Source organism: Podarcis filfolensis (assembly GCF_964270895.1).
Source record: "Podarcis filfolensis genome assembly, chromosome: 6".
Taxonomy (NCBI): Eukaryota; Metazoa; Chordata; class Lepidosauria; order Squamata; family Lacertidae; genus Podarcis; species Podarcis filfolensis.
The window spans coordinates 29901928-29926686 of NC_139609.1; the positions used below are offsets into that span (position 1 = coordinate 29901928).

At 41.7% G+C, this 24759-nt stretch overlaps 1 protein-coding gene across 2 annotated transcripts in view; it reads right to left on the reverse strand.

Annotated features, from left to right (window-relative positions):
* Positions 1-1671: 1671 nt before the first annotated feature.
* Positions 1672-24759, reverse strand: part of HS2ST1 (heparan sulfate 2-O-sulfotransferase 1) — a 90225-nt gene continuing 67137 nt past the window's right edge. Inside the window, exons 3-7 of one of the 2 annotated variants that reach the window (XM_083620724.1) lie at positions 19748-19833; positions 13717-13855; positions 12292-12389; positions 10564-10721; positions 1672-8139 (exon numbers count right to left, since the gene is read on the reverse strand). In XM_083620724.1, the coding sequence (XP_083476850.1) occupies positions 7913-8139; positions 10564-10721; positions 12292-12389; positions 13717-13855; positions 19748-19833 (708 nt within the window). In that variant the 3' untranslated portion in view covers positions 1672-7912. Of the gene's footprint in view, positions 8140-10563; positions 10722-12291; positions 12390-13710; positions 13856-19747; positions 19834-24759 lie in introns of both variants that reach the window. The other variant, XM_083620723.1, reaches the window with a different exon arrangement.

Genomic DNA, 24759 nt, shown 5'->3' on the forward strand with positions numbered 1-24759 from the left:
TGGTAATGAAACCCAGGGGGAGGTCACAGCAGGAGGGGGGCTTTAGCAGGCAAAAAACATCTGGATATCGCTTTCGAGATTCACTTGCAGCTTCTTGCATTTTATTAAGCAAAGAAACTTACACTGTGCTCAACTGTGGCACCCAGGAAAAATATATTTCTATAAAAAATACACAAGCCTAGCTCTAAAGAAGCATTCTCTCTGCTCAGCAAGTTTGGGGCTACCTAGCAGGCCATCGGCAAGGCAGTCTCCACCTTTAAAGATCTTTGCACAACTTATACGACATCATTAAAAAATGTGCATGTTTTATTTCACAGCATGCTGGCCTTGAACACTGTGATGTTGTCATGCTCCTTGGTAACCAAATGGCTCCATGTTGAAAGTTGTGGGGAAGTGACCTAGTTTTACAGGCCATGCAACTGCCCATTTCTAGAGGATAAAAGCTGTATCGGACTGCACCTGTAGCAAAGTTGTACATAGGACAGGTTCGACATTCGTGTTTAGAAATACATCAGAACACTCTCCTTTCATCTGCTTCCCAAGCTAAATCCCAAGTAGATTTAACCTTCAGGAGTCTCCTTGGCTGGAAGTGCAGGTCATCCTAAAAAGGGCTGAAACTCCAGACAACAGTTGCTTCGGCGCGTAAAACGCTGATGACTAAATATTTAGGAACTATCCCATTAAGAGATCAAAGCAAGCACTTAAAAGCGGAGTCAGCTGACCGTCCCTCAGCTAAAAGGACAGCTGCGGCAGAGAACTGCTAAGAGCTCAGAATTTCCATAAAGGTTGCATTGATGCATTACAGCTTTGGGGTAACAAATGGGCAGCGGGAGGGGGTTGCACCGCCTCAACCGCATGCCGAAACGTTCCTCTCCGGAGATAGCTCACTTTTACAGAAAGCAGAACGTTTCAAGAGGGCAGTTTAACATGCTTGTGTGTGTGTGTCTAAGTCTCCAAACAAAAGCTTCACTGTTTTTCAAAACCAGGGGAGCTTTCCGAGTCCCAGTGGCATGGCAGCAACTGCCACCACCTGGAAGTCATCTTCAAGCCTGTGCTGGTAATTGGAGCTGCACTGCCATTTCCTCGGGGAGGAAAGTCAGGCTTGGATAGGCCAAGGTTATATGTACTGCTGGTCGGGGTGGTGGCTGGCTCAGGCTTCAGCTATCCTCCTTCCAAATTAGTTGCTTTCTGGAGCCCTAACCCCAATGCTGTGCGTCCGTGCCTTTGCTCCTCCTATTCACAATTTCCTTAAGGCCTAGGGGCGATGCCCAAAAGTTTGGTTTCAAAGGCAGACACTCTTACTGAGTTGCCTACCTGAGCAAAACAGGAATCTGTACCAACTGGAACCTCTTAAAAATACACTCAATCCACTCAATGGTCTTGCCACCATTTACTCAATCACCCACTGAATTCCATAATTTCATAACACAAGACTTCTATAGTCCTACCTCCGTGTACGTGACTAATGAAGGATTTCAACGCTGCTTCCTATTTGAGGCTGGTATGACTGCAGAAACAGGGCGACGATAAAGAGAAACCATCCCTGTGATATTTATACTTTTAAACCCAAATGTGTGCATTTTCGTACTGACTCCCCCCACCAAACCCCAGCAATTTGAATATCTGAGATTTTCTTTTCTGGAAGAAGAAAAAAGACACTAGACTCTCCTCCCCCTTTCCCATTGGGCATTTTATTTTATATATCATTTGCATTAGGTAATCAACTGAAACACTTCAACAACAGAAAGCTCTCAGCAAAGTACGGGGGGGGGAGGAATGAAGCAATTATCTCAAACAGATGTGACAAAACGGTTTTAGATTTGGGAGTATTGCACAACTGAAATCAGCACGTGAAGAGGAAGGAAAACGAGAGAGAGGGGCGAGCGTCTTCTAACATGGATTGTGAGGGGGGAAAGGCACCATTTAGCTGTGTGTATTAAAAAAATAATGAGGCACAATCCAAGTTCTCAATATTACATTCGACACTGCTTCTGAAATGCTCAAACTAACACAGAAGCTACGGCTTCCGTTTTCTAAAATTTCGGTACGAGGGGGGAAACAAGCATCTAAACAGATTTTTGAAAGCAAACCTGCTATTTAAAAAGAAAAAAAATCTTTACAAGGGTTTCAGTTTATAAATAGGTGCCACAAAAGTTTACATAGCTACATGGTCTTAAAATAGGATATATTCTGGCAGCTGATCGTAGATTACACGCTTTTCCCCCTCAGAATCTCTTTCTGGTCTGATCTCTAGGACTCACAAAATGATCCACCTTTTAAGAGCTAAATTGGCAGTGCGTGAGACAGGCTTTTCAGCATGCTTTCTCTGCAGCATAGTTTAGGCACCATATTTTCTTTATACAAAACACTTCTAATGCCACATGATGTATTCCGCCCACCCCCCTCCTCTTAAAAAGCCACAACTTGATCTGCTGTTCTGGCTGCAATCCTATGCATACTTACTTGGAAGCAAATCTCACGGAAATCAGTAAGGCTTTGTTGCCAAGGGTATGGATGCAGGACCAGAAGGTTTTAAACACAGGCAAATGTTTAGGATGGGAATGACGTGGCAGCTGCCTGTATTCAGAAATGTAAAGTGTCTCGGCAGCAATACAGATTTGGAAATAGACCACTTTTTCAGAAACCATCGCTCAAGTCTCTAAGAATATACAGTGTTTGAACAAGTCTGTGAATGTTAACATTTGTATATTTTGAAGCACTTGCTCGCAAAAATATTCTATGTATAAAGCTTTGCTTCAGACCACATGGCTCTGCACGTTAAAGGTTTCCAAAAAGGTACCAATAATTAGAATCTGCTACAAATACTGTTCAGATCTTCAATTTGCACGCTTTCGTAAGTGAATTTGCAGGTTGCAGATTCTAGAAGAACAAAATTCAGTGAATTCAGGAGGGAGGGTGCATCTCTCATTTGTAAGGAAGAAGTGTAGGCTATTTGTCAGATTTCTAAAACACCTTCCAGAGCCTAGCTGTTCATAATTTTTTATACAAAAGAAAAACAAAGGGCCCCAAACAATCCTCTAATGAGCAGTAACAAATAAAATTAATGAACTGGCGCATCAAGCACACATGGATTGAAATAAAGTCTTAAAAGTTATTTTAAAAGCCAGTACCAATGTGGCTATGCATATTTCCCTGGAGAGGGTATTCTGAAGCCAAGAGTCACCACTAACAAGGCCCTGTCTCTGGTACCTGCAATTAAATAATTGTAATGGTGAGCCAGACAGCAGAGCCTCCGAAGCTGATCTTAACACCTTGGTAGGCTCATATGGGTGCAAGCAGTAGTTCGGATATACTACTGGAGTCCAGTTTAAGGGCTGCAAAGGTTAAAAGCTGCACATTAAACGGGACCCAGAAATGAATAGGATATACTTATGCCTGACCTGCCAAACCATGACTAAAACAGTTTCACTTGCAGAGTAGACAAACATTCATAGACCAGTGCCACAATGCAACGTCTCCATACTTGCGTCCCAATTCCACAGAGTGCTTGCATGTATAGATCTCCCATTTAAATTCAACACAGCAAGGCAAGCACACAATTATCTGAGTCTCCCATCCACGTAAATAGTACTGCCCTTTCTTGTATGGATGTGGACTCTCATATAATTTGTAATAATCCAATAGCTCAAGGAAATACTATCATAATCAGGAATGTTATGGCAGATATAGAAACCCATCTAAAATTCCAGGTTTCACCAAACATGTATAAACAAGCAAAGAGAAACACAGTCCCTCGCTAATTAGCGGTTTGTAAATGAATTCCGTAAGACTTATTCCAATGTTCCTAACTGTACTTTTCAATGCATGCATCAAAATATTTCAGTGAACTTAAATCTACAGGTAACTGTCACCAGGGATTGTGGGCTACAATTTGAAAGAATATATTTTATTCAAAAGCCAATACAAGTTTATTTCTGGTTGACAATTAAACTGGGAAAATAAGTTTCCCATTGGGGGGCGGGGCGGGAATTAGTCACAATAGTCCTGGCATATACTATTGGGCTTGGAACCTCTGGCATACATTTTTCTGGTCAAAATACTCCTCTCAACCCCTTTCCAACATTTCACTTTCCGATCCAAACATTTTTAACAGCTTTCCCCCCACAGCGGTATTTTCATGGCTCTGTGTCGAGAAAACAATGGGCAAGATCCATCACCTGTTAATATGCTGTGCAAATTTTTCTATGACAGCAGCCCCTTTACAGGATGCTACTCTGGAGAGGCTCCTGACCTTGAGAAGAGCTTTTTCGGGGGGGCTGCCTCTTAAAGGGCAGGGGAACTCAAAACAGAAATGATTCCTGATCTCCAATCTCACAACAAACCATGGTTTACAAACAGCCATCAAAATCAGGAGCTGAAAACATGGTTTCAAACTGGTTTGCAAACCTTGCCTGCAGAACAATGTTCCAACAAGCCATCATGGCTTGTCAGCAACACAAAATCGCTGTCTGGGTTGGGATGAGGTTTCACACTCTACACCATGGTTTGGGAGGTTATCCAGGGATTTGCAGGGAAAAGAGGGGAAGAGAAACCACGGCTTGCCTTTATGTCTGAAGGACCTGCCATGTGTGAGCAGGGGAGCCACTCATACTTGATTACGTTCCAGCCAATTTTCTAAGCACTGCAAATGAGAACGCAATCCATATAACCATGCTAGTCATAATGGTTAGCTTTGAAACCTTGAGAAACAAGGTTTCAAAGTATTTGGAACTGTCTGAAAAATGGGGTGGGAAGAAACGATTTAAGGAACAGCAGAAAAGTAAACCGTGATAGCTAAGTCCAGAGTATTTTAGTCCTAAGTGAACAAGACCCCAGAGACCTAAGCTCTGAACTTCCTCCCTCTTACCCCTGAAATTCAGATAATGAACCCCCAAAGCTTCTCCTTGCAGCTGTTGAACCAGAAACTGGATTTTAGTTTTTTGCACTTGCAAAGCAGATCTTATACATGCAGAACATAAAAACAGCCATAGGTAAACCATTCCTTTCTAAACTTTCAAATACTGTCCATATGAGCAGACGGTATGAGTCACATTTTCACTGTCTCTTTGCAAAGGCAGTTTTAAGCATTTAGATGCCTGCCTTTCACTTTGTAAGCACCTTTATTCGGTGCTCTCCTTAAAAGTAGTTTGCCGGCGCTTCATGAATAAAGTATATATTATGGAAGAGAGCGCAGGGAGGATGCCCATTATAAATTTCTGCCAATATTTTCAAAATTGCCTCTCAGTTCTGCAACATCTTATACAACTAGGGAGAAGAACCAAAACGTCATGAGAAATTTTATCATCCCCAACTAGAGTGGGGCACGGCGACGTCGTCTCCTGAAGCCAAACATGACTCAAGAAATTTCATTTATGACTTAGGGTAACTTAAGCTAAGCTGTCCACAATTGCTCAAGCTTAAGATGAGCACATGGGAAACCAACACTTTCTACTTTTATTATCTACCCGTCAACTATTTTTCGCTTACTACGCTGCCAGTGTGGTCTTAGACATGGTTATTCAGAAGCCCCGCCGGGTTCATTAGCGTTTTACCCTCAGATTACTGTACACTGGACAGCCGGAATATCGAAAATAAACCTTAACTACCAAAGCCGTTTCTACAGGCTGCCTAAATATCTTAACACCTAATTAATATACACGCACCTCTTGTTTTGAGGACATGTCAACACAGTGGATATAGTATCGGGAATTGTAACCAGCCCACCTCGTGAAGTCTGTACCGCGGCTCTGAGTTAAAGGGTCCAAATGGCAGCTTTGCTAATTGTTTGCACCATCATACTTTCAGTCAACTTGGTGGCACTATGCTACATCGCCCTTGGTTTTTGAGGCACTCAGACTCTCTTCCTAACACGTGAGAATGGAATCAACAGGCCCACTAACATATCAATCAGCCTGGACAATCGTGATTCTGGTTGTGCTCCGAGTATCAGCACCTGACGTTGAACACGCTGCTGCAAGTAGCAAATTGGTCTAATGATTGTTTTGTTTTTGTTTTTTCTGCGTCTCGTTCAGTTGAACCAACATGGCTATGAAAACACTCTGGCTCATGGTCATACATTGGAAAAAAATTAACAAAGAACACTACGAATGACTGCTGACTGAAAAGAAGAAACTGCCTAGGAGGGCGGTGCTATTTTTACATCTTTAAGAGCAAGGCAAAAGGAAGAAGAAGAAGAAGAAGAGCAAATTAAAAGCTTTCCTTAATAGTCTCATCACCCTTTTGTAACAGGATCCTGTTTTTGGCATCAAAACATTCAGTTTACAGACAGCTAACAACTTTGTGTTCATATAGCGGACAATTTTGGTAACGTTCTTCTATCAATACATCTATGCTGCACTTTGACATCCTATAGAATATGACGCTCAAAGGCTGGACTTAAATGAACTAAAAAATAATAATCTGCAAACTTTAATATATATATATATTTTAAAAACAAAAACAAATCATAAACCTTCCAGTAAAAACATATGCAGCTAAGGAATTTGAAGAACTGCAGTTTTTCTAGAATTTTGTTAAAATGTAGCTTCCCAGTATACAACCAACTAACTGCTAAACAACCTCGTGTACAGAAGTTACTATAAGGTGCTAATCATTGCAAATGCACATTTACTGAAGTAACATAAAGCAGTGCCCTGAACACATTGACGTCAATTTCTGTGTATCTCTTTTGGCCAGGCCACAGGCATCCGTTTCCCTTTTCCTTTTAAGCATGATAAAAGGATGCAGATTAAGGAGGGTGTTTCTTTCTCTTTTTTTGCAAAGGGGGCTCCTGGACAGACACACTGTGTATTTAAAGTTGTTGAGGTCATTGAAGTGCATTTCAGCGATGTCCAAAAGTAAACTCAAAACTGGAATTTGAACGGCAGGTGGGATGCTCCTACTTCACATACGGCAAAACTGGTGCAAAAATGTGTTAAACTAGTTGTCCGTAACCTTTTGGTCCAAATACATAAAATATGCATTATTTACAGCATTTTATTCCTTTTTTTTCCAAATGCAATGCTTTAAAACACATTATAAAGCACCTTAGTAAAAATATTCTACAGGTAAAAGTATCTAAATAGGAAACCCCTAACCATACCACAGCTCACTAGTTGAGTCATAATATGGATTCACCAGTAGTTCTTTAAAGTACAAAGAATCTATGGAACAAGGATACAGAATTCACTATTTGTTTTATATTGAAGTGCAGGCAAAAGCCAGCTTCTGAAGAGGTGTTTTCCCAACATTAGTTGGAAGTGCAGAGGATATTAAAGAAACACTGCCTTGGTTTTAGGCGTTCTGACAAGATCACTATGGAATTTGAATTTTCAAACACACTGAAGATCAATTTAGCTCTTTAAAATGAAAACCCCACACTGACAAAATATGGGCAAGTCCAGCTGCAGCATTTCTCAGCAGAACATGATTGAACATGATTCATGTGATATGAATTCACAAGAACAAAGCACAGATGTCAGCCGGTTATTAACATTATTCATAAACGTATACAACCCAAATTTCCATGTTGAAGCTAGGGAACCAACAGCTTCCTCTTCCCAGGAGGTTAACTAAAATAAGCTGTTCTATGAATCAAAAAGAGCGGAAAGAGAGGCCTTTCATCTTTATCGTTTCAGCAACATAATTGGTAAGTGGTTAGTTTCTGTAAATGTGTATGTAGGCTTCTGCAGGAGTTGAAGAGCAGCCTTCTTTGAGATTAAACTGAAGTTTATACTTTTGGATTACCAACGTATCTGGTCAGCAGCCATCTTCTTTGAGGAACCCACAATTCATTTTACTGAGCTCAAGGACTGAGGTGCCTCAGTTGGTGCATCAGCAATCTACAAGTTGGGGCTGAAAATAAGAATGTGGCCCAAAGGTTTAGTCCCTAGCCTAAAAAGATGCATCGTCCTTAGTTCGATTTAGGGTAAATCTTTTCATAGAAAAAGTTTTGTGCCAGAATGTACAACTCTCCATCTTTTTCCCGGACGGCATGTGCTCTGACAAACTGAAACTGCTCCAGTGCAAATTCGTAGAACTCATTCTCCATTTTCCATATTTCAGACTGCTGCAGCTTTGCAATGGTTTCTTTTGTGGGGAGTTTCTTTTCCGTTGTCTTCCTAAGATGAGACTTCTTGCCTAAAAGCAAAACGTAGAAAGTCATAACTTCACTTTGACTCATAGCTTGAATGCTCCCAGAGGAGCAGAAACATAGACCGGGAAAAGTTTGTGTGTCTCTGTGCAGGGTATTCTTTCATCAGCAGGTTGCTAAATGGGTACATAAAGTGACAGAACTTGGGCCAAGATTTATTAAGCCTCCGGGACTGAGAAACTGGAAGCTCTGACATTAAACATGAATGCATTTGCATTAGTGTGCTCTCTCAGCGCACATTCCTCCCGCTGTTTAAAGAGCTTAATTATTAAAACCATAAAGAGGAAGTGTTTGCATTGGGAACTGCATTTCCTCACATCACATCCATTTAAGATATCTGTTTCAATCATGATTAATGCTTCTTTGGAAATTCAGTATGATCAACGATAAAGTTAGTAAAAAAAAATACCGGGCAAACAATTTGTTTCACCAAATTCACAGCAACCTCTCACATGATGCCATCAACAATTTTCATTTAAAGGCAAGGTGGTAAGTGAGTCATCCTGAATATTTGTTGTGGGAATATGCTATTTGCATTCTATGCTGCAATGTGTTATATGCATTATATGCTTACAGTACTAATATACCTCTTATTGCTATCAAAACCAGTTCTCAAGGTTCCGACAAACGGGGACAGTCAATGTATACGGAGGGACTACATGTTTCACCACCCCTGACTACGCTGTCTGGGGGCGATGGAACTGTAGCCCAATAACACCTGCACATGGGCTACCCTTGAACTACAGCAGAATCCAGAAATAGAGGAGCAGGCTTCGTTCTCAATGTCACTTAATCCTTGGGGAGATAGAAAACAGTTCCATTCCTATTCTTCTTTTGCATTAGACGGCGGCCCCAAGAATCTGCATGCCTCTGCCAAGGCAAGTTGCAAACCACAATGAGCTTACCGAAGCAGGCTGGTCAGCAGGTTATGCGACGTGAACAAGAGTAGAGTCTTATCGCTAATCATTCAAATTTTACTTGAATCAATCCGGTCTGATCCCACGTTCTTTGTGGACTTTGCCTACACTGCTCAGCTTCCTTATGGCAGCCTGGCAGCCCCTCTTCCTTCTTTCCAGCAACTTGTACAACTATTCTCACACTGAATAACTACAGACTTTAGGAAGAACCTCCTGGCAGCAAGAGCTGTTTGACTGGAAGCTGGTGGACCCACCCTCCTTGGAGGTTCTGAAACAGAAGTTGGATAGTCATCTGCCAGAGATTCTTTTGTTGTAATTCCTGCACTGCAGGCAGTTGGGCTAGCCAGATGAGCCTTGTGGTCCCTTTCCAACTGTACCATTTATGATTCTATGGCCCCGTGACATTGGCTGGTATTTAAAGCCCCATAAGGACCTGGGAGTGCAGTTCGAACTGCATGTAGCTTCTCACTCACAGGCAGAGAGGAGCCTAGTGGATAATACAGCCGTGTACTGATGCAGAGTATCCAAAATAGGAAACTGGAAACGACACTGGGATTGCACATGTACCAATATAGGTAAGTCAGTCTCTTGAGGTGGGTAGGGGAATGGACTGCTGTTTCAGGAAAATCGCTCATTCATGCCCTAAAGCAGGGGTCCTCAAACTACGGTCCGCAGGCCACATCCAGCCCGCCAGGTCCTGAACCCGGCCCGCCCGGCAACTGCAGAACCCGCAGCGCTCCTCCTTCCCATTGCCCAGATGGCCACAGCCAACATGACCTTCCTTCCCTCCAAACTGCTACTATTCCAAGCGGCTGGGTCCAATCCCTTCCGGCTTCTCCTCAGACCACACCCTCCAGCCCCTTCCCACTTGGCCGCCCATCAATCCCATTGAGATCCCAGGTTGCCAGGCAAAGCAGGTCCGAATGGGGAGGGACCAGCCCTTGGACCAGCCGGGCCTGGAGCCAAGCCGAGGGGAGCCACTGCCACCAAGGACGGCCTGTGGAAATGCAAAGGCACAGTGGCCGTCACCAGCACCACAGCCGGGCCTGGGGTGCTGGGTCTCCTGCTAGAGGACACTGAGGGAGGAGCAGCCAGATGCTGCCGCCACCACTGCCCAGAGCCTGAGGCGGCACCTCTTTATTTTCCTCCCTCTTATTCAGTCACCCTCCCCCTCCCTCTCTCTCTCTCTCTCTCTCATACCCCCCCATTGAAATACTTATAAGTTTATGTTGATTAAAACCGTTCTTCATTTTAAACATTGTATTGTTTTTCCTGTTTTTTGTGCACTGCAAATAAAATATGTGCAGTGTGCATAGGAATTCGTTCATATTATATTTCAAACTATAGTCTGGCCCCCAACAGTGTCTGAGGGACAGTGAACTGGCCCCCTGTTTGAAAAGTTTGAGGACCCCTGTCCTAAAGGGTATGTGAAAGAGAAGCTTTGGGGGGAAAGGAGGAAGATGAAAATGGCCTAGCGGGTGGCTATTTAAATACCTGTGCGATATAGTTCTGTAGCACCCCTGAAGAAGCGGGGCAAAGCTGCCTCCAGCAACATAATAAAGTCTTCAAGCTCTTCAGTAACTCCCACTAGGAAATATTCATTAATCAAGTTGTATTTGGCTTGTTCCAAAGCCCATCTGCTTCCCACATTCCTAAAACGATAAAAAGTAATTACAGGAAGGTTTTGATGTCTGCCAAGAATTTTGGTTCCCTTCATTTAGATATTCTCACACCAGGCTAAAAGAATGGCTTAGCTGTTATCTTTGCACAGGCAAGAAAACAAAGTTTCAGCCACACACATTTTTAATTTCCTTTGCTTTTTCCCCCCTGCTCCCCATTTTTTTTGCTCTCTTCATGGCCTAGGTTAGATGTCAAAAGATTTATGGCTCTGATTTCTAACTTTTTGATAACACTAATGCCTTTTTCAAGTATGTTGCATGGTGTTCAGTATGGAAAATTTTGCTGTTATATCAAAGAGTTCAAAAGTATCAATTTTGACGTGGCATAAAAGCAGAAACTGAAAGGCATGTTGGAACTTTGCACCAGTCTTCCACAACCAATTGCAGTTTATCTGCATTTTAGCAAGATTGCTCTGTAAGAGGATAAACAAAGAGAGGTTTGCAGAATGGTTGAGAATTCGTATATCTGATACTTTGAAAGCACTTGCTGAAGCCTTGGTCCAAATAATCTGAAGCGACCGTATACGCATTTCTCTCCTACATAGAATTACAGTGTAGGAGATTTGTCATACATATGCCATCTGACACAGCATATTAAGGATATTATCTCAATTAAAAGTAAATAAATTGGAGCTACTATTTTTTCTCCTACTATTAAGCAAACCGTGTAACAAGGCTTTACCCTAGTTACTGTAATATGACAAATCAACATCTAAACTTCATTTCACGAACACCTTCAGACATTCAAAATGGAATTGAGCACTCAAATTAATCCATGTTTACATTATAGCAGCCACAAAGTTTATTTCCGCCAGCTAAGAACAATTGGGTTTGAGACCTAAAGGTTGAACATTTATACCGGGGTTAGAAACTGATCTTGCTGCTACCAGTGAGCACATCTCCCTAAGCAGAACTTTGCTCAGATGATGCTCCAGTCATTTAAAGGGAGAGGGAAGAGACTTAGGAGACCATCCACAACAGCGGAGGAATGACAGGGTGAGGAGCAAATCAATGCCACTTCTGCCAGTGGGATCGAAAGCTTTCTGTGGATGAAAGAAGCCTTCTATCCACAGAAGGCTAAGTTTAGATCCAAGCCATGACATTTTAAACCGGGGGGGGGGGGCGGGGAATCCCATAGTTACATGATTTTTAATCAACATACCCAAACACTGACACTGGTGTTTAGAAAGGGGATACAGAGTTCAGTTTGAAAATGGTTGGTAGTTTTCTGTAGCATTCATGGAAATTCAATCAATAATAATGGGGGTATTGTTTTTGTTTGTTACTGTGTTATGTATCTTTGTGTTTTTATTTTGTAAACCACTCTATGATCCTCAGATGATGGGTGGTATAGAAATTTAACAAATAATAATTCAACCATTTTTCAGTTTGATACTTCGGAAGATAACCACAAAGTACACTTGTTAATCAAATGTGTTCTTTCTCAAAATCTTAACCTCTGCTACACATTCTGATTTAATAAAATACACTTCACATGGATAATTTATTTAATCTGCAATTTAAAGCAATTCCATCGTCTTACCAGCACTCAGAGCTGTGGCCACAGAAGAACGGAATTTGAAGCCAGAGTTTCTCAGGGGCACAATCTGAGCCTCCAGCTGCTACACATTCATCAAACGTCTGGAACAAAGACAAAAACTCAAGAGTGAGCTATAAATTTCCATCTTAAATATCAAACTTCTTAGTGCAGTTATTTTTCTACATGAACTTGGGCTGCGTTACCTCACAATAGCTTACTAAGAGGCCTGTCACTTTGTGCATCAGTACATGCTGACTCCCAGCTGTGGGCACCGCACAATGAGATAGTGAGGGGTGGCTGGCACACAGAGAATTCACTGCAGTGTGGCTTTTGGTATGCAGCTGCTGGCGTCCCAAAAGTGACAACTGCACTGGTGTGCAGAGCTACAAGCCATTTTGTGGGCGCTGTCAAGATTCGCAATTGCCTCAACACACGGTAACCACAGCAAGAACTGAACGGTGACTCAAAATAGCCCACGATGTGCCATGGATGTGTCCGACTTCAGAAGTTCTTGGATTCCGATTTATTAATGGCAGCCAATTTAAATTCTACTTATATTTGTTCTGCAAAAGCCACTATGTCAGAAAACAAGTCATATTGCTGCTACCAAGGGAAATAAAATGCTAGTGTTGAAAAGTCATTCTGAAGACTGGTCTAGGGAACAACATTGGGTGGGGAAACTTATCTAACAAGGAGGGACACCACCCTGTGCTCTGTGCCTTCTTATTTGCTCTTTAAAAACAGAAGGTCGGAGAGTTGCATGTATGCGCATGCGCCATTGGTCTAAGAGAGTGATGGCCAAACGTGGCCCTCCAGCTGTTTTGGGACTACAACTCCCATCATCCCTAGCTAACAGGACCAGTGGTCAGGGATGATGGGGACTGTAGTCCCTAAACAGCTGGAGGGCCAAGTCAGGCCATCACTGGTCTAAGACAATGTGGAGCTCCTCGTTCAACATTAAACCATATTTCCATAGCTCCCTTTGTCCACAGTTAATGCACAATTCATTGCAATCCTATCTTTATACAATTAATATTGAGTCAAACGCAAATCTCTCATGAGTGGCACTTCACTCATGGAATAAGTGCTTCTGGGACCTTCTAACAGGTATGAAGATGGAGACGGTCTTTGATGAGCCCTCCTAAGACCCCTAATAAACTGCTCCAGAGAGTTGTGAGACCATCAAGAATGGTGTAGAAGGTGGTTCATATTAATATTAATAATAACACAAACACGCACACACAAGCAGATGCCTCCATTGGACCAAAGGTTCTTGCATTCATGGAAGACTCCTGTGAGTGGGAACTGTATTTAAGATCAAGCCTATTGTTCTGGATTAAATTTGCTTTTCAAAATTGCTACGTTTTGAGTTCAGTTATTATCTCCATAATTAAAGCCATGAACAAAGCTGCCAAAATGTACTTTTACTTTTTTATCCCCTTGCTTTCGTCTTCGGAGTCCAGGCCTGTAATCATCGCCAAAGCGCAGGAAGTAATAATAGGAAACCAGCCGCTCTATAGGATCTCTTATGACATTGATGTATATTGGTTTCTTTTTAACACCAAATCTGAAACAGAAGAGATAAATCCGACTGACAAATCAAAGAGTTTCCTGCATGATGTAAAAGTGGATTTGGGGTCAAAGTTTGTTCCAGACCATTCTATTTTGCCATATTAAGGCAAGTTAGGAGGAGTGCTGGGAAACTGACAATACTACATTTTTCTGTTTCAAAGGTATTAAAGGTTATAAATGCTTTAGAAAACTTTCCAAGAAATCTTATCCCAACAGCATTCCATTGAGGTAAATTTTAAACATAAACATTTAATATTTACATATACTCATTCAGTTTATTGTGTCTAACAAGTATTATCAGCAAAAGTCCTATCTGGTACCTCTCCCTCCAACAGATGCGGCCTCTGAAAACTATGCTTTGTAACAAAGAAGATAATGCAGCTGGTGTGACCACAATGACCAGATGGGGGAAATGTAGGAGGACAAGAGAGATACTCAGAAATTGCCCTTGGTTTTCTAAAGTGCTGCTGCACAAAAATGATCATGCTTTGTATGGAATAGTAGATGAAAAAGCAGTTAAATTTTAGCTCAGTGCAACAGATCTGAAATATTCTAGCACTGGCTAGAACTTAGCACTTTGGCAGTTAACATGCTTGCCATATTTAAGACATATTTTGCATGGCTATTTTATGAAAACTCAAGCATTAATTATGCCAATGACATCATAATCATCTGTATTATTATTATTAATAATAATAATACAGATGATTATGATGTCATTGGCATAATTAATGCTTGAGTTTTCAACAATACCACCACTATGCACCCGACACACAGTTTTAGAAGGGGCGCGGGTGGCGCTGTGGTCTAAACTACTGAGCCTCTTGGGCTTGCCAATCACAAGGTCGGCGGTTCAAATTCCAGCAACAGGGTGAACTCCCATTGCTCTGTCCCAGCTTCTGCCAACCTAGCAGTTTGAAAGCACACCAATGTGAGTAGATAAATAGGTACCACTGCGGTGGGAAGGTAAACGGCGTTTCTGCGCGCTCTGGCTTCTGTCACAGTGTTCCATTGAACCAGAAGCAGTTTAGTCATGCTGGCCACATGACCCGGAAAAGCTGTCTGTGGACAAATGCTGGCTCCCTTTGCCTGAAGAACGGTAAGTGCCTCACCCCATAGTCACCTTTGACTGGACTTAACCGTCCAGGGCTCCTTTACCTTTAGAAGGAACCCAAAGAGAATGTGTTCTATTTATCTGCTGTTCACATTCTGCTTTGACACAGAGCATGTCTCCATGCTAGGCAGGGCAACCTTCGTACACTAATTAGCACTGTGTGGCTTGCAGGCAAAATAAGAATGGTCTGTCGGTTGAACGTACTCTGCACTTCGTACTGAATACTGCTGATTTAGCAGAATGCAGTTAATCTACTGCATGGTAAGAACTACAAAGATGCTTTCAAACAGCTTTGATGTATACTAGACCAACTGCCTTCCAATGTGCAAAAATAAATCTGTTTAAGGAAATATGAAAATCAATTACATGCCAGGAACAACCATCAAAGCTAGCCTATAAACCTGGACATTCAAAAATAGGGCTGTAAATACAGCTTCGGTGCTTTATTGCTTTAAGGACCAAAAAAGGTGCTGTGCATTACCACAGTTACAACAATGTTAGCAAGGCAACGGACAGAACAAAGGTATCAACTGCAACTACTTGGATCTGCCAGCCTTGCTTGTTTTGAGGATGCCAAACCCTTCCCAGTCCGGCTCATTAAGGCCAGCCAAGTCCACTGACCAAATAGTAAAATTGCCACATTGGGAAGGGAGGTTCTGTCTTTTGTTGGAGCAGTCTCCACCTATGCCTGAAAAGGCAGTCTTCAGACAGGGATGTGATGACAAGATTTAGAATGGCAACCCAGTCAGATAGGTGGGGAATAAAAAATAGAACAGGATAGATCTTTCCTTTTTGGAAAAGGTCACTGAGCACATGATAGCACAGCAACTGCAGGCATGGCCAGATGGAACATCTTTCCTGACTCCACTTGGAAGCGGGTTTCCAACCAGGTTATGTCCCTGCGTTGCTGCCGTTCTTGATTCTGTATGCTGACTGCCGTTACTTTTACCATTATTGTCTTTTTACTGGAATCTGACTCAAGACTTAGAGAGGATGAGACACCATGTCTTTAGTTTTTCCATTACAAAAGCGAAAAGGGAGATGAGGCCAGGCCTCTGCTGAGCCCACTCCTGCCCTTTCCTCAAGCAGAGGCAAGAGAGATGCATCTGGAAAGGCAGAGCTGCTGCCACCATGATGAGAGGAGGCAAAGCTTACTGCCACCATCATCAGTCATGTCGCTTATGATTTAGGCCTGGTGAGCATTTAAGGTCCCCAGCCCTAATTTGCGGGTTGCCATCTGATTAGATTTCACTTTGATTCTGATTTGATTTTAGGGTGTATTTTAATTGATTGCTTAATTTTATGATAATATGTTATATATTTGATGTTAGACACTCTGAGCCCAGTTTTGGCTGGGGAGGGCAGGGCATAAATTATTATTATTATTATTATTATTATTATTATTATTATTATTATTTACTATTAATTATTATTAATTATTATTATTATTCCACCATGGAGGAGTAAATCAACATATGCCTCACTGCTCATCCATGATGGATTTAGATGGCTAGTTGCCTTCACAAAACTTAAATGGAGTTAAAGCAAGTTGTTGCTTCAGATTTTTTTACTCAAACATTTAGCATAATGGGGGGACCCCAAATCCGGTCAGGGCCCCTTGGCATTTCGAGATAAACACTTGGAATCCCTGTATGCATTCATCTGCTCATTTGACAGATGATGGTTCCAAGTACCCAGAGCAATGAATAAATGAATTAAAAGGAATGAAGAATGAGGCAGAATCAATGGGGTTTTTTAAAAAAATAAAATAAAATGGTGCATGAGTTTTTGTCCTCTACCACTTAAGTGAAATTTCTAGACAGCTCCACCACCACTGTCATAAAAGTTTTGAAATTCAGTGTAATTTTATGAGCGTATATACTGAATCAAAACATTATGGCAGAGTTTTTCTTAAGGAGGATGAATCTTTGCAGTAAGATTTTACACTTCTCTAACGCAATAACGCAACATCACAAGTTACTCTCGCCTATTGCCGAGAGCAAGCACAGCACTCAATTTGTTATTTTAATAATCGAAACCACAAATAGAAGAAAGCAAGCTGTTGCAGGGGGGAAAATAAATCATTTAGGTGAAAGGGTAACAAACAAAAAAAGCCACAAGGATAATGCAACCCTGGAGGAAAATATGCATATGAATGAAATTTGTGAAATTGCTTAGCTGCCTTTCTTGAGGCAAAATGTTTTTTAGACTGAAGTTACAGTACCTACAAAATGTTTTAAGTTTTATTCTATGAATAATGTAGAGGATAGAGTAACACTTACCTAGCTGTTCACAAGGTTATTATTTCATTAGGTATTCAATGCAAGAGGTTTATTAATATAGCATATTGCACTTTCAAATTTGGAGGAAGCAATGCAATTTTATGCTCGGGGATTCTTTTTTGAGACTGAAGTTTGGCAACCACTTCTTTACACGTACATTTCAGCTGCTGTTGTAACCTTCAGCACTCTCTGTCTGATATTACGTTGCATGCACAAAATATACGGAACATAAAACTTCTGGTGCCCCCCACCCTTGTTTTCCACATTTGTCACAGCAAATAAATTAAGATGGATTCCAGATAAAATGAACAGCTGAAGTCCACCTCGCAGACCTTTCCCTTCATCTCGGTTAAGCAATAGTGCAGCCTTCGCTAGTCTGGTGCATATAACTCCATATATCTTGGGCTCCAACTCCCATCAGCCCTAAGCCAGCTTTGCCCATGGTCAGGGAGGATGAGAACTGTAGCCGCAGACATCAGTAGTGTACCAGCCTGGAAAAGGCCGTAATAAAGTATTGGCCAGTAAAAAGGGGGCATACATGTCAAAAGGGTGGGAATGGAAGGGGGTGGGATAGTATCATTTTTGACCTCCGCTTGTGATGTTCTTGCAACGAGTTCCCATGATAAGAGCACATCCGGTTTCACAACCTAGATAATGTGCAAGAGATGCAGGCAGATTCGTTGCTGAGGTCAAACAGATGGGCAGAACAGAGTGCAAACAATGAAGTCTACAGCTGAGTGGTAGCAATCGTGATGAGCAGCTGCCATGCAGTTCAGTTTCCCCCACTTCTGGGCTCGAGAAGGGACTTCTGGTGCTAGTTTAGGACTCTGTGTCAAACTGGGCATTGAGGAAGCTCCTGTTCCAGTATGGTTTAAGTGGGGGTGAAAGAAATGCACTTCTTTCAGAGAAAGCCTAATCTCTCCCCACCTGACCACACTGCTCAATATGATTCCTGCCATCACATGTAAGTAGGCATTTATGGAGCCATTTTCTACAAGTCAGATTGGCTACAGCAGGCAATAAAGGTAAAGGGACCCCTGACCATTAGGTCCAGTTGTGACCGACTCTGGGGTTGCGGCGCTCATCTTGCTTTATTGGCCGAGGGAGCCGGCGTACAGCTTCCAGGTCATGTGGCCAGCATGACTAAGCCGCTTCTGGCGAACCAGAGCAGCGCACGGAAACGCCGTTTACCTTCCCGCCAGAGCAGTACCTATTTATCTACTTGCACTTTGACGTGCTTTCGAACTGCTAGGTTGGCAGGACAGGACAGCAGGCAATACGAGGCCATAAAACAAGAAGTTTCTCAAGAGGCAGCAAGTCCGATAGCACTGAATCCAAACTACCACAGCCTGTTGTTAGGATTGCCATATTCCCAAAAATGAAAATCCAAAAATGAATATTTTTTGGATTTTTAAATATATTTTAAAAAAAGAATTGCCCTAGTTGCCATCCGTCTCCAGGTTTTCCAATGACGTTTTGCCGATTCGGCAAAAATCCACCCTGATATCATTTTTGCAGCCCGATTCTCCGACGTGTCCAGGGAAAACCCAGATGTACGGCAGCCCTACTGTTATGAAGTAGGCCTGAAGAGATACTGACTGAAACCTAAACAGAGGGTTTCTTTCCACATGTTCTGGCACTACTGTCAAGTACTCTGTGCTACTGAAACACTGCACCGCTGAAGGCAGTAAGTTGATTTGCTATTCTAAAGGAAGGCTGAAAGCACTGAGCGGAGTCATTAATGGCTCAATCAAATATTAAAAATAAATAATTGCTTCCTTCATTTGCATGGCTGACAAAATTGTTGCCGAGCACATATATCCATTTTTGGCTAGTGTTTCAAATTTGTCGTGGGGGTTCTCTTGTATGATATGGTAGAGTCAGCCCAGGGAACAGCAGGCTTTTTAAAAATTTATTTTGCAAAGTAACTTCTAATATGAAAGGCTCTACAGGAGAGCAGGTGGTCACTAGTAAGTTTTGGGAAAGGGATGGCACCAACAGATTAGTAGCAATTAGAAGACAAAAGAAATTGTAGAGAATCTTAACTACTTAAAGGACTAAAATCACCAAGCGGGAACTGGCTAATTCCTTGATTTGCTGCTCAGCAAGACTGTTCTGAGCTTTATCCCCACACCGTTCTCTACTCCAGTTATATATTTGTGCTTTCAGACAGCACCCAGATTTTTTTTTAATTAAGAAAGTATGTTTTCCAAGAGCTTAGTCACCAAAGCACATCAACAGGAAATGCATGTCCAGGAGAAAAAGACTGAAATCAATCTGAATGAGAAGTCAGTGGGGAAGAGAAAAGCTTTACTGAAAATAATAGAGGGGGAGAAAAGAGCATGTTCAGAATGTCTCGGTGCAATTTCTGTTCATGACCATTAGAGGGCAGTAAACTCTTAAGTGAATCAGTGCAGTGCTTGAACAATAAAAAAATGAGCTGACAAGGACTCAAAATGCTGCAAACAGAATTGTATGTTATGTGGCTTACTTTGCAAAATCCAGGAAGGATATATGTCCATGATAAAACCCTGGTTTCATTTCTTTCCAGGAAGTTACATTTTTCACAAATCGTACCTGGGAGGGAAGAAGAAAAGTTTCTTTAATGCTTAGAAGAAGAAAAATTTAAGATCAATGAAATAGGCTAGTATTAAGAGATGCAACTCAGCTAATAGCAAGTGATAACAGTAAATGCGCCACTCGAAAGCATTCTTAACATAGCCATAATGATACTTCATACTGATACAGCATTTTCTAAAAGGGCTCAAAGTGCCTCTCATAGATCCTCTTAGCAATCCTTAAAAGCTGCCATTTTTCTGGGCAGCATGATCTTCCTTCTATTACAGGTGAGAGGCTGAGAAAGCAGTGTCTTGTCCTAGGCTACCAAGAACCTCATAGGCGAGCTGGGGTTTTTTGCTTCCTAGCAAATCTATTAAGATTAAAGTGCAATAATTAATGCAACAGCTCAAGGGGACCCACATATAAAATTCTGTAAATCTGTTTGCTTTCTCTTGAGTGATTTGTTTTAAAAATAAGAGTGCTGAAATCCTCCTCTCCTAATGTCCGTGTTCCAGGGCAACTGCACCATAACCTGAGCTAAGTTTATGGGCCTGTTAACTGCAAACCCCAAAATGGTTCAGCTTGCCAAGTAGAGTCTGAAATTTGCAAACATATAAATAGGTGTGAGCCGAAGGAGAGTTATCTATTGGCTAATTTCACATAGGAACTCCTATTGATTCTGCACCCTGAGATTGCTACTGGAAAAGATATCCAGCAATGCATTTCTGGTACTTCCAGCAAATGGGTTACCTGCTTCCCAAGTAGGTCTACCACCTTCCCTTCCTTTCAGCTTTTGAACATATCCCACGATCCCTTTCACTCATGCCAGTGCCATAATTTGTGTGAAGGCAGACAGATGCACACATGAATGTGAACACACATAACTGCCACAACAGTGACATGACCTCTTTTTGCAAATACCTTTTGGGGGTTGGAGGGGTGGGGGAGAGATGGTTATTGGGACAATAAGATGGCTCTCTGCTACAATGCTTGTTGTAAATCACCATGTGATGTTTGGATAGAGGTTGATATGCAAATTCTAATTCTAATAATAATAATATTTCTCTGCCATCCTGATCAAGCCATTCCATTTTATATCCCTTGCCCAGGATTTCCCCCGCTTGGTTTCTCAGCTTTATGGGGCTGTTTTGGAGTGCCCACTTTGGTGTTTGTTTTTTTTCCTTTTTTTCTGCAGACTTAACATTGGGGTTAAATCATGTCTGCTGGTAATTCTCTCTTCTGTGTAGGTAGATGTGGTTTTGGCTACATAAACATGAGCACAGGAAGATTTGAACTAGTGTTAAAAGAAGGAATTATGACATTCAGAAGGCAGCAAAGTGACTCAAACGGTCCAAACCAGATTTGAGTAGTTTAACCAAGTGGAGCAGCCAGAGGTTGTTCGTTTGGCTTTAGAAAAAGAGTTGATAAATCTGAATACCACCATCTGTTCAGTTCTTAATACTGCAATTTCAGAAATTGATATACCAAGGCACACACAAAATGAACACACCAGGAAGTATCTCTGTACCGTAACAGATAAAAGGCATATGGTCTTAACAATGAAAGCAGAGACGTCCGACTGTACTGATCTCATAACTGATCAAGGAGTCCTATATTCATGGTAACATATAATGGTGCTTTCACATTATAATGAATGCATGGGGTATGTGTAGATCCATAAATATATGCATAGAGAGATCATAAATGACAAACACAGAGAAATATATGTCTGTAATGTTTTCTATCTAACTGCGGAATGTAATCTGAAGTTAAGCTCTGATGTGCTGCTGTTTCTTCTAGCACTCAACCAGATAGCTTTAGCTACTTGTGCAAAAAGAAATAAATAAAAAGACTGAGTACTCCACATAAGCTGAGTTTTGCTTTCCCTGGCATTGTCTGTATTGATGTTTACTTGAGGCAGCAGGACGGTTTAAAATGGAGAGTACTTCCAACTGCAGGATGCTGATATCTCTCCCTTAAATAGCAAACGCAAGCGACGGCAGCCAGCAGCCACGTGGTCAAAACGAGGAGCAGCTATCAGTCTACTAAGGTGGAACTTGAGGTTTACAGAAGTCCAAATACACGCATACACATGAACCTAAGAGAGAGTGAAAAGCCCTGCAGAAGTAGGCAGGTTCACTAACCACTATCAGAAGAGAAATGGCATGGGAAGGAGATGGAAGGGGAGATTTAGGTGACTAAATGCTGCAACATTTTTATAGCATGTCTCATATGTGGTTTTCTGAAGAGGCCAACATTTGCTAGTTATTTAAGTGAGGAGCATGTTGGCTTTTGTCAGAATAATGTTCAGTTCACTGTGCTATGTTGTGGGATGGGAACATGGGATATAGTAAACTGTTAATGTATTTCCTTTAATTGTCAAATACAATGATTTCCTCTTTCTTTCTCCCAGCAGAGTTCATCATACAGGGTGAGCAAAGCAATTTCTGCGCCTAAACTGGGCCTAAACCCTGATCAAAATGGATCTAGAAAATCAGTTTCCCCCAATAGTGCTCTTGTCTGTCATAAGCAGGGTCACTGCAGTGCACCAGGGGCTCATCCTCAACAGCCACTCAACACCAACAGACTCTCAAATTGATCTGCAGATCTTAATACTGAGTTATGAGGAATCAAATGGTGCCCTAATTCTGAATGAAATAAAAAGGACTGAAACAGTCTTACTTGATAGAAGTTGGTGAAAAATTGTCCTAGCTACTGCCAAAACATGGTATAATGAAGCAAATATTAGGATGACCCAGAAGCACTCTATGATAATAGCCTAGTTGCCTAGGAAATATGAAACCTCTGAAATCAAGATCCTGCCAGGTTCCATAGGTCACAGATCCTGCCAATTGTGTTGATGTTATCTGGATTGACATACGACCAATCCCCAACTGCAGTAAGAATGGCTACTGTCTTAATCTCCAATCTCCACCCAATTCTGCTCTCCCAGAGAATTCATAAATGCTGTATAAGGGGTCCCAGTGAGGTGAACTGGAATGCAGAAGGCATAATTGTCCATTGCCAAATTCTTGACTATCCTACAATCCATTCTAAGGGAAACTGTGTTTTCACATTTTCTGCGGCCATCAGAATGGCAGATTAGTCCAAAATATTTTAGTTGTGGGAACCATCTGCTTGCTCTCTTTGATACCAGTATTTTGTCTGTCATCTCAAATCCAGACTTACGAATTAACACTTAATTTGTGTTGATAATGCTGCATTTGGTGGCCAAAGCTTTTCATGGAACAGGTCAGCAGTAAGCTAACAGAATACCCACAAGTGACCAATATATTAAAACTATTCAGGGTCAAATATAGTCTTATGGATATTTTTGCCATTATTTAAGAATTCCACTTTACATATAGTATAGAAAATTGGGGCAATTACTTAATATTTTAAATTCAAGATAATATTTGGAATCTGACTAACAAAAGACCAAAATACGTGAGCAAGTTTCTACAGATGTATTTTTCCCCTAGCACTTTTAGAAAAATAACTGAAAAGCTATTTTTGAACTTCTGGGTATGTTTAAGCTGTTTATGTTTTAAGCTCAGATGAGCTTCCCGGAATTGAAAGAGAGATCAAATGTACTCTGATGGAGAACAAGAAATCCTGCAAGGAAAAAAGTAGAAAATGAATGGTATAAAGATTTCAGTTTTCTTGGCAGATGGGAACGTCAACAATTCTCTAAAGATCAAAGAAAACAAGCCAGACAAGCCACTATGGGATCAGCAAAACCTGGGAGAAATGCATGCTTTATAGCTACAGAATAAAATGGCTTATCAATTAGCGAGTTCTCTGCAGATATGGTACAGGGCACAGTATAGGGTTTGTATTTAATAAAGCTTTGTTTTGTTAAATCTCTAGGCCTTGGACCACTAAAGGTTTGCCAGCTAACTATCCTCTGGATAACTGGTGGACACTAACTTGGATGCCCTGGAAACTCATGGGAGTTGCAGGGTGCTGGATATTAGCTTATTAAATAAAATTAATGAATGATGTTGTCCAGACTGGTGACTGGGAGGGGCCGCCGAGACCATATAACACCGGTCTTGAAAGACCTACATTGGCTCCCAGTACGTTTCCGAGCACAATTCAAAGTGTTGGTGCTGACCTTTAAAGCCCTAAACGGCCTCGGTCCAGTATAGCTGAAGGAGCGTCTCCTCCCCCATCATTCTGCCCAGAGACTGAGGTCCAGCTCCGAGGGCCTTCTGGCGGTTCCCTCACTGTGAGAGGCCAAGGTACAGGGAACCAGGCAGAGGGCCTTCTTGGTAGTGGCACCTGCCCTGTGGAACGCCCTCCCATCAGATGTCAAAGCGATAAACAACTACCTGACATTCAGAAGACATCTGAAGGCAGCCCTGTTCAGGGAAGTTTTTAATATGTGACATTTTAGTGTATTTTTCATCTTTGTTGGAAGCCGCCCAGAGTGGCTAGGGAAACCCAGCCAGATGGGCGGGGTACAAATAATAAATTATTATTATTATTATTATTATTATTAGATACACAGTGCTAGAGTGGTGTCCCCTCTTGACAAGCAGTGGTTCTGCTGTACCGCAAAATAAGCTTCTTTACTACTAAAGTGTGCCTGGCACTGTACGAAGTATGTCTTCTGTGGAAACACACATTTAAATAATAATAATAATAGTTTATTTATATCCCGCCCTCCCCAGCCGAAGCCAAGCTCAGAGCGGCTAACAACAGTAAAATAATACAGCATTCTAAAATCAATTCATTATAAAATCTGACAAAACAAAAGGGGGGGAGGGAAGCAGAGACACGACTTATGAAAACTTCAAGTGATTAATTTTGACAGCTGGAAATAAGTGGAAGGGCTGAAGGATGGCAACAGGAGGCCAGAGAGTGGAAAGTTGCCGTTCTCAAGACGGGAGATGGCTTGAGCGACAACGAGGAAATTGCCAAGATATTTTCACAATGCTG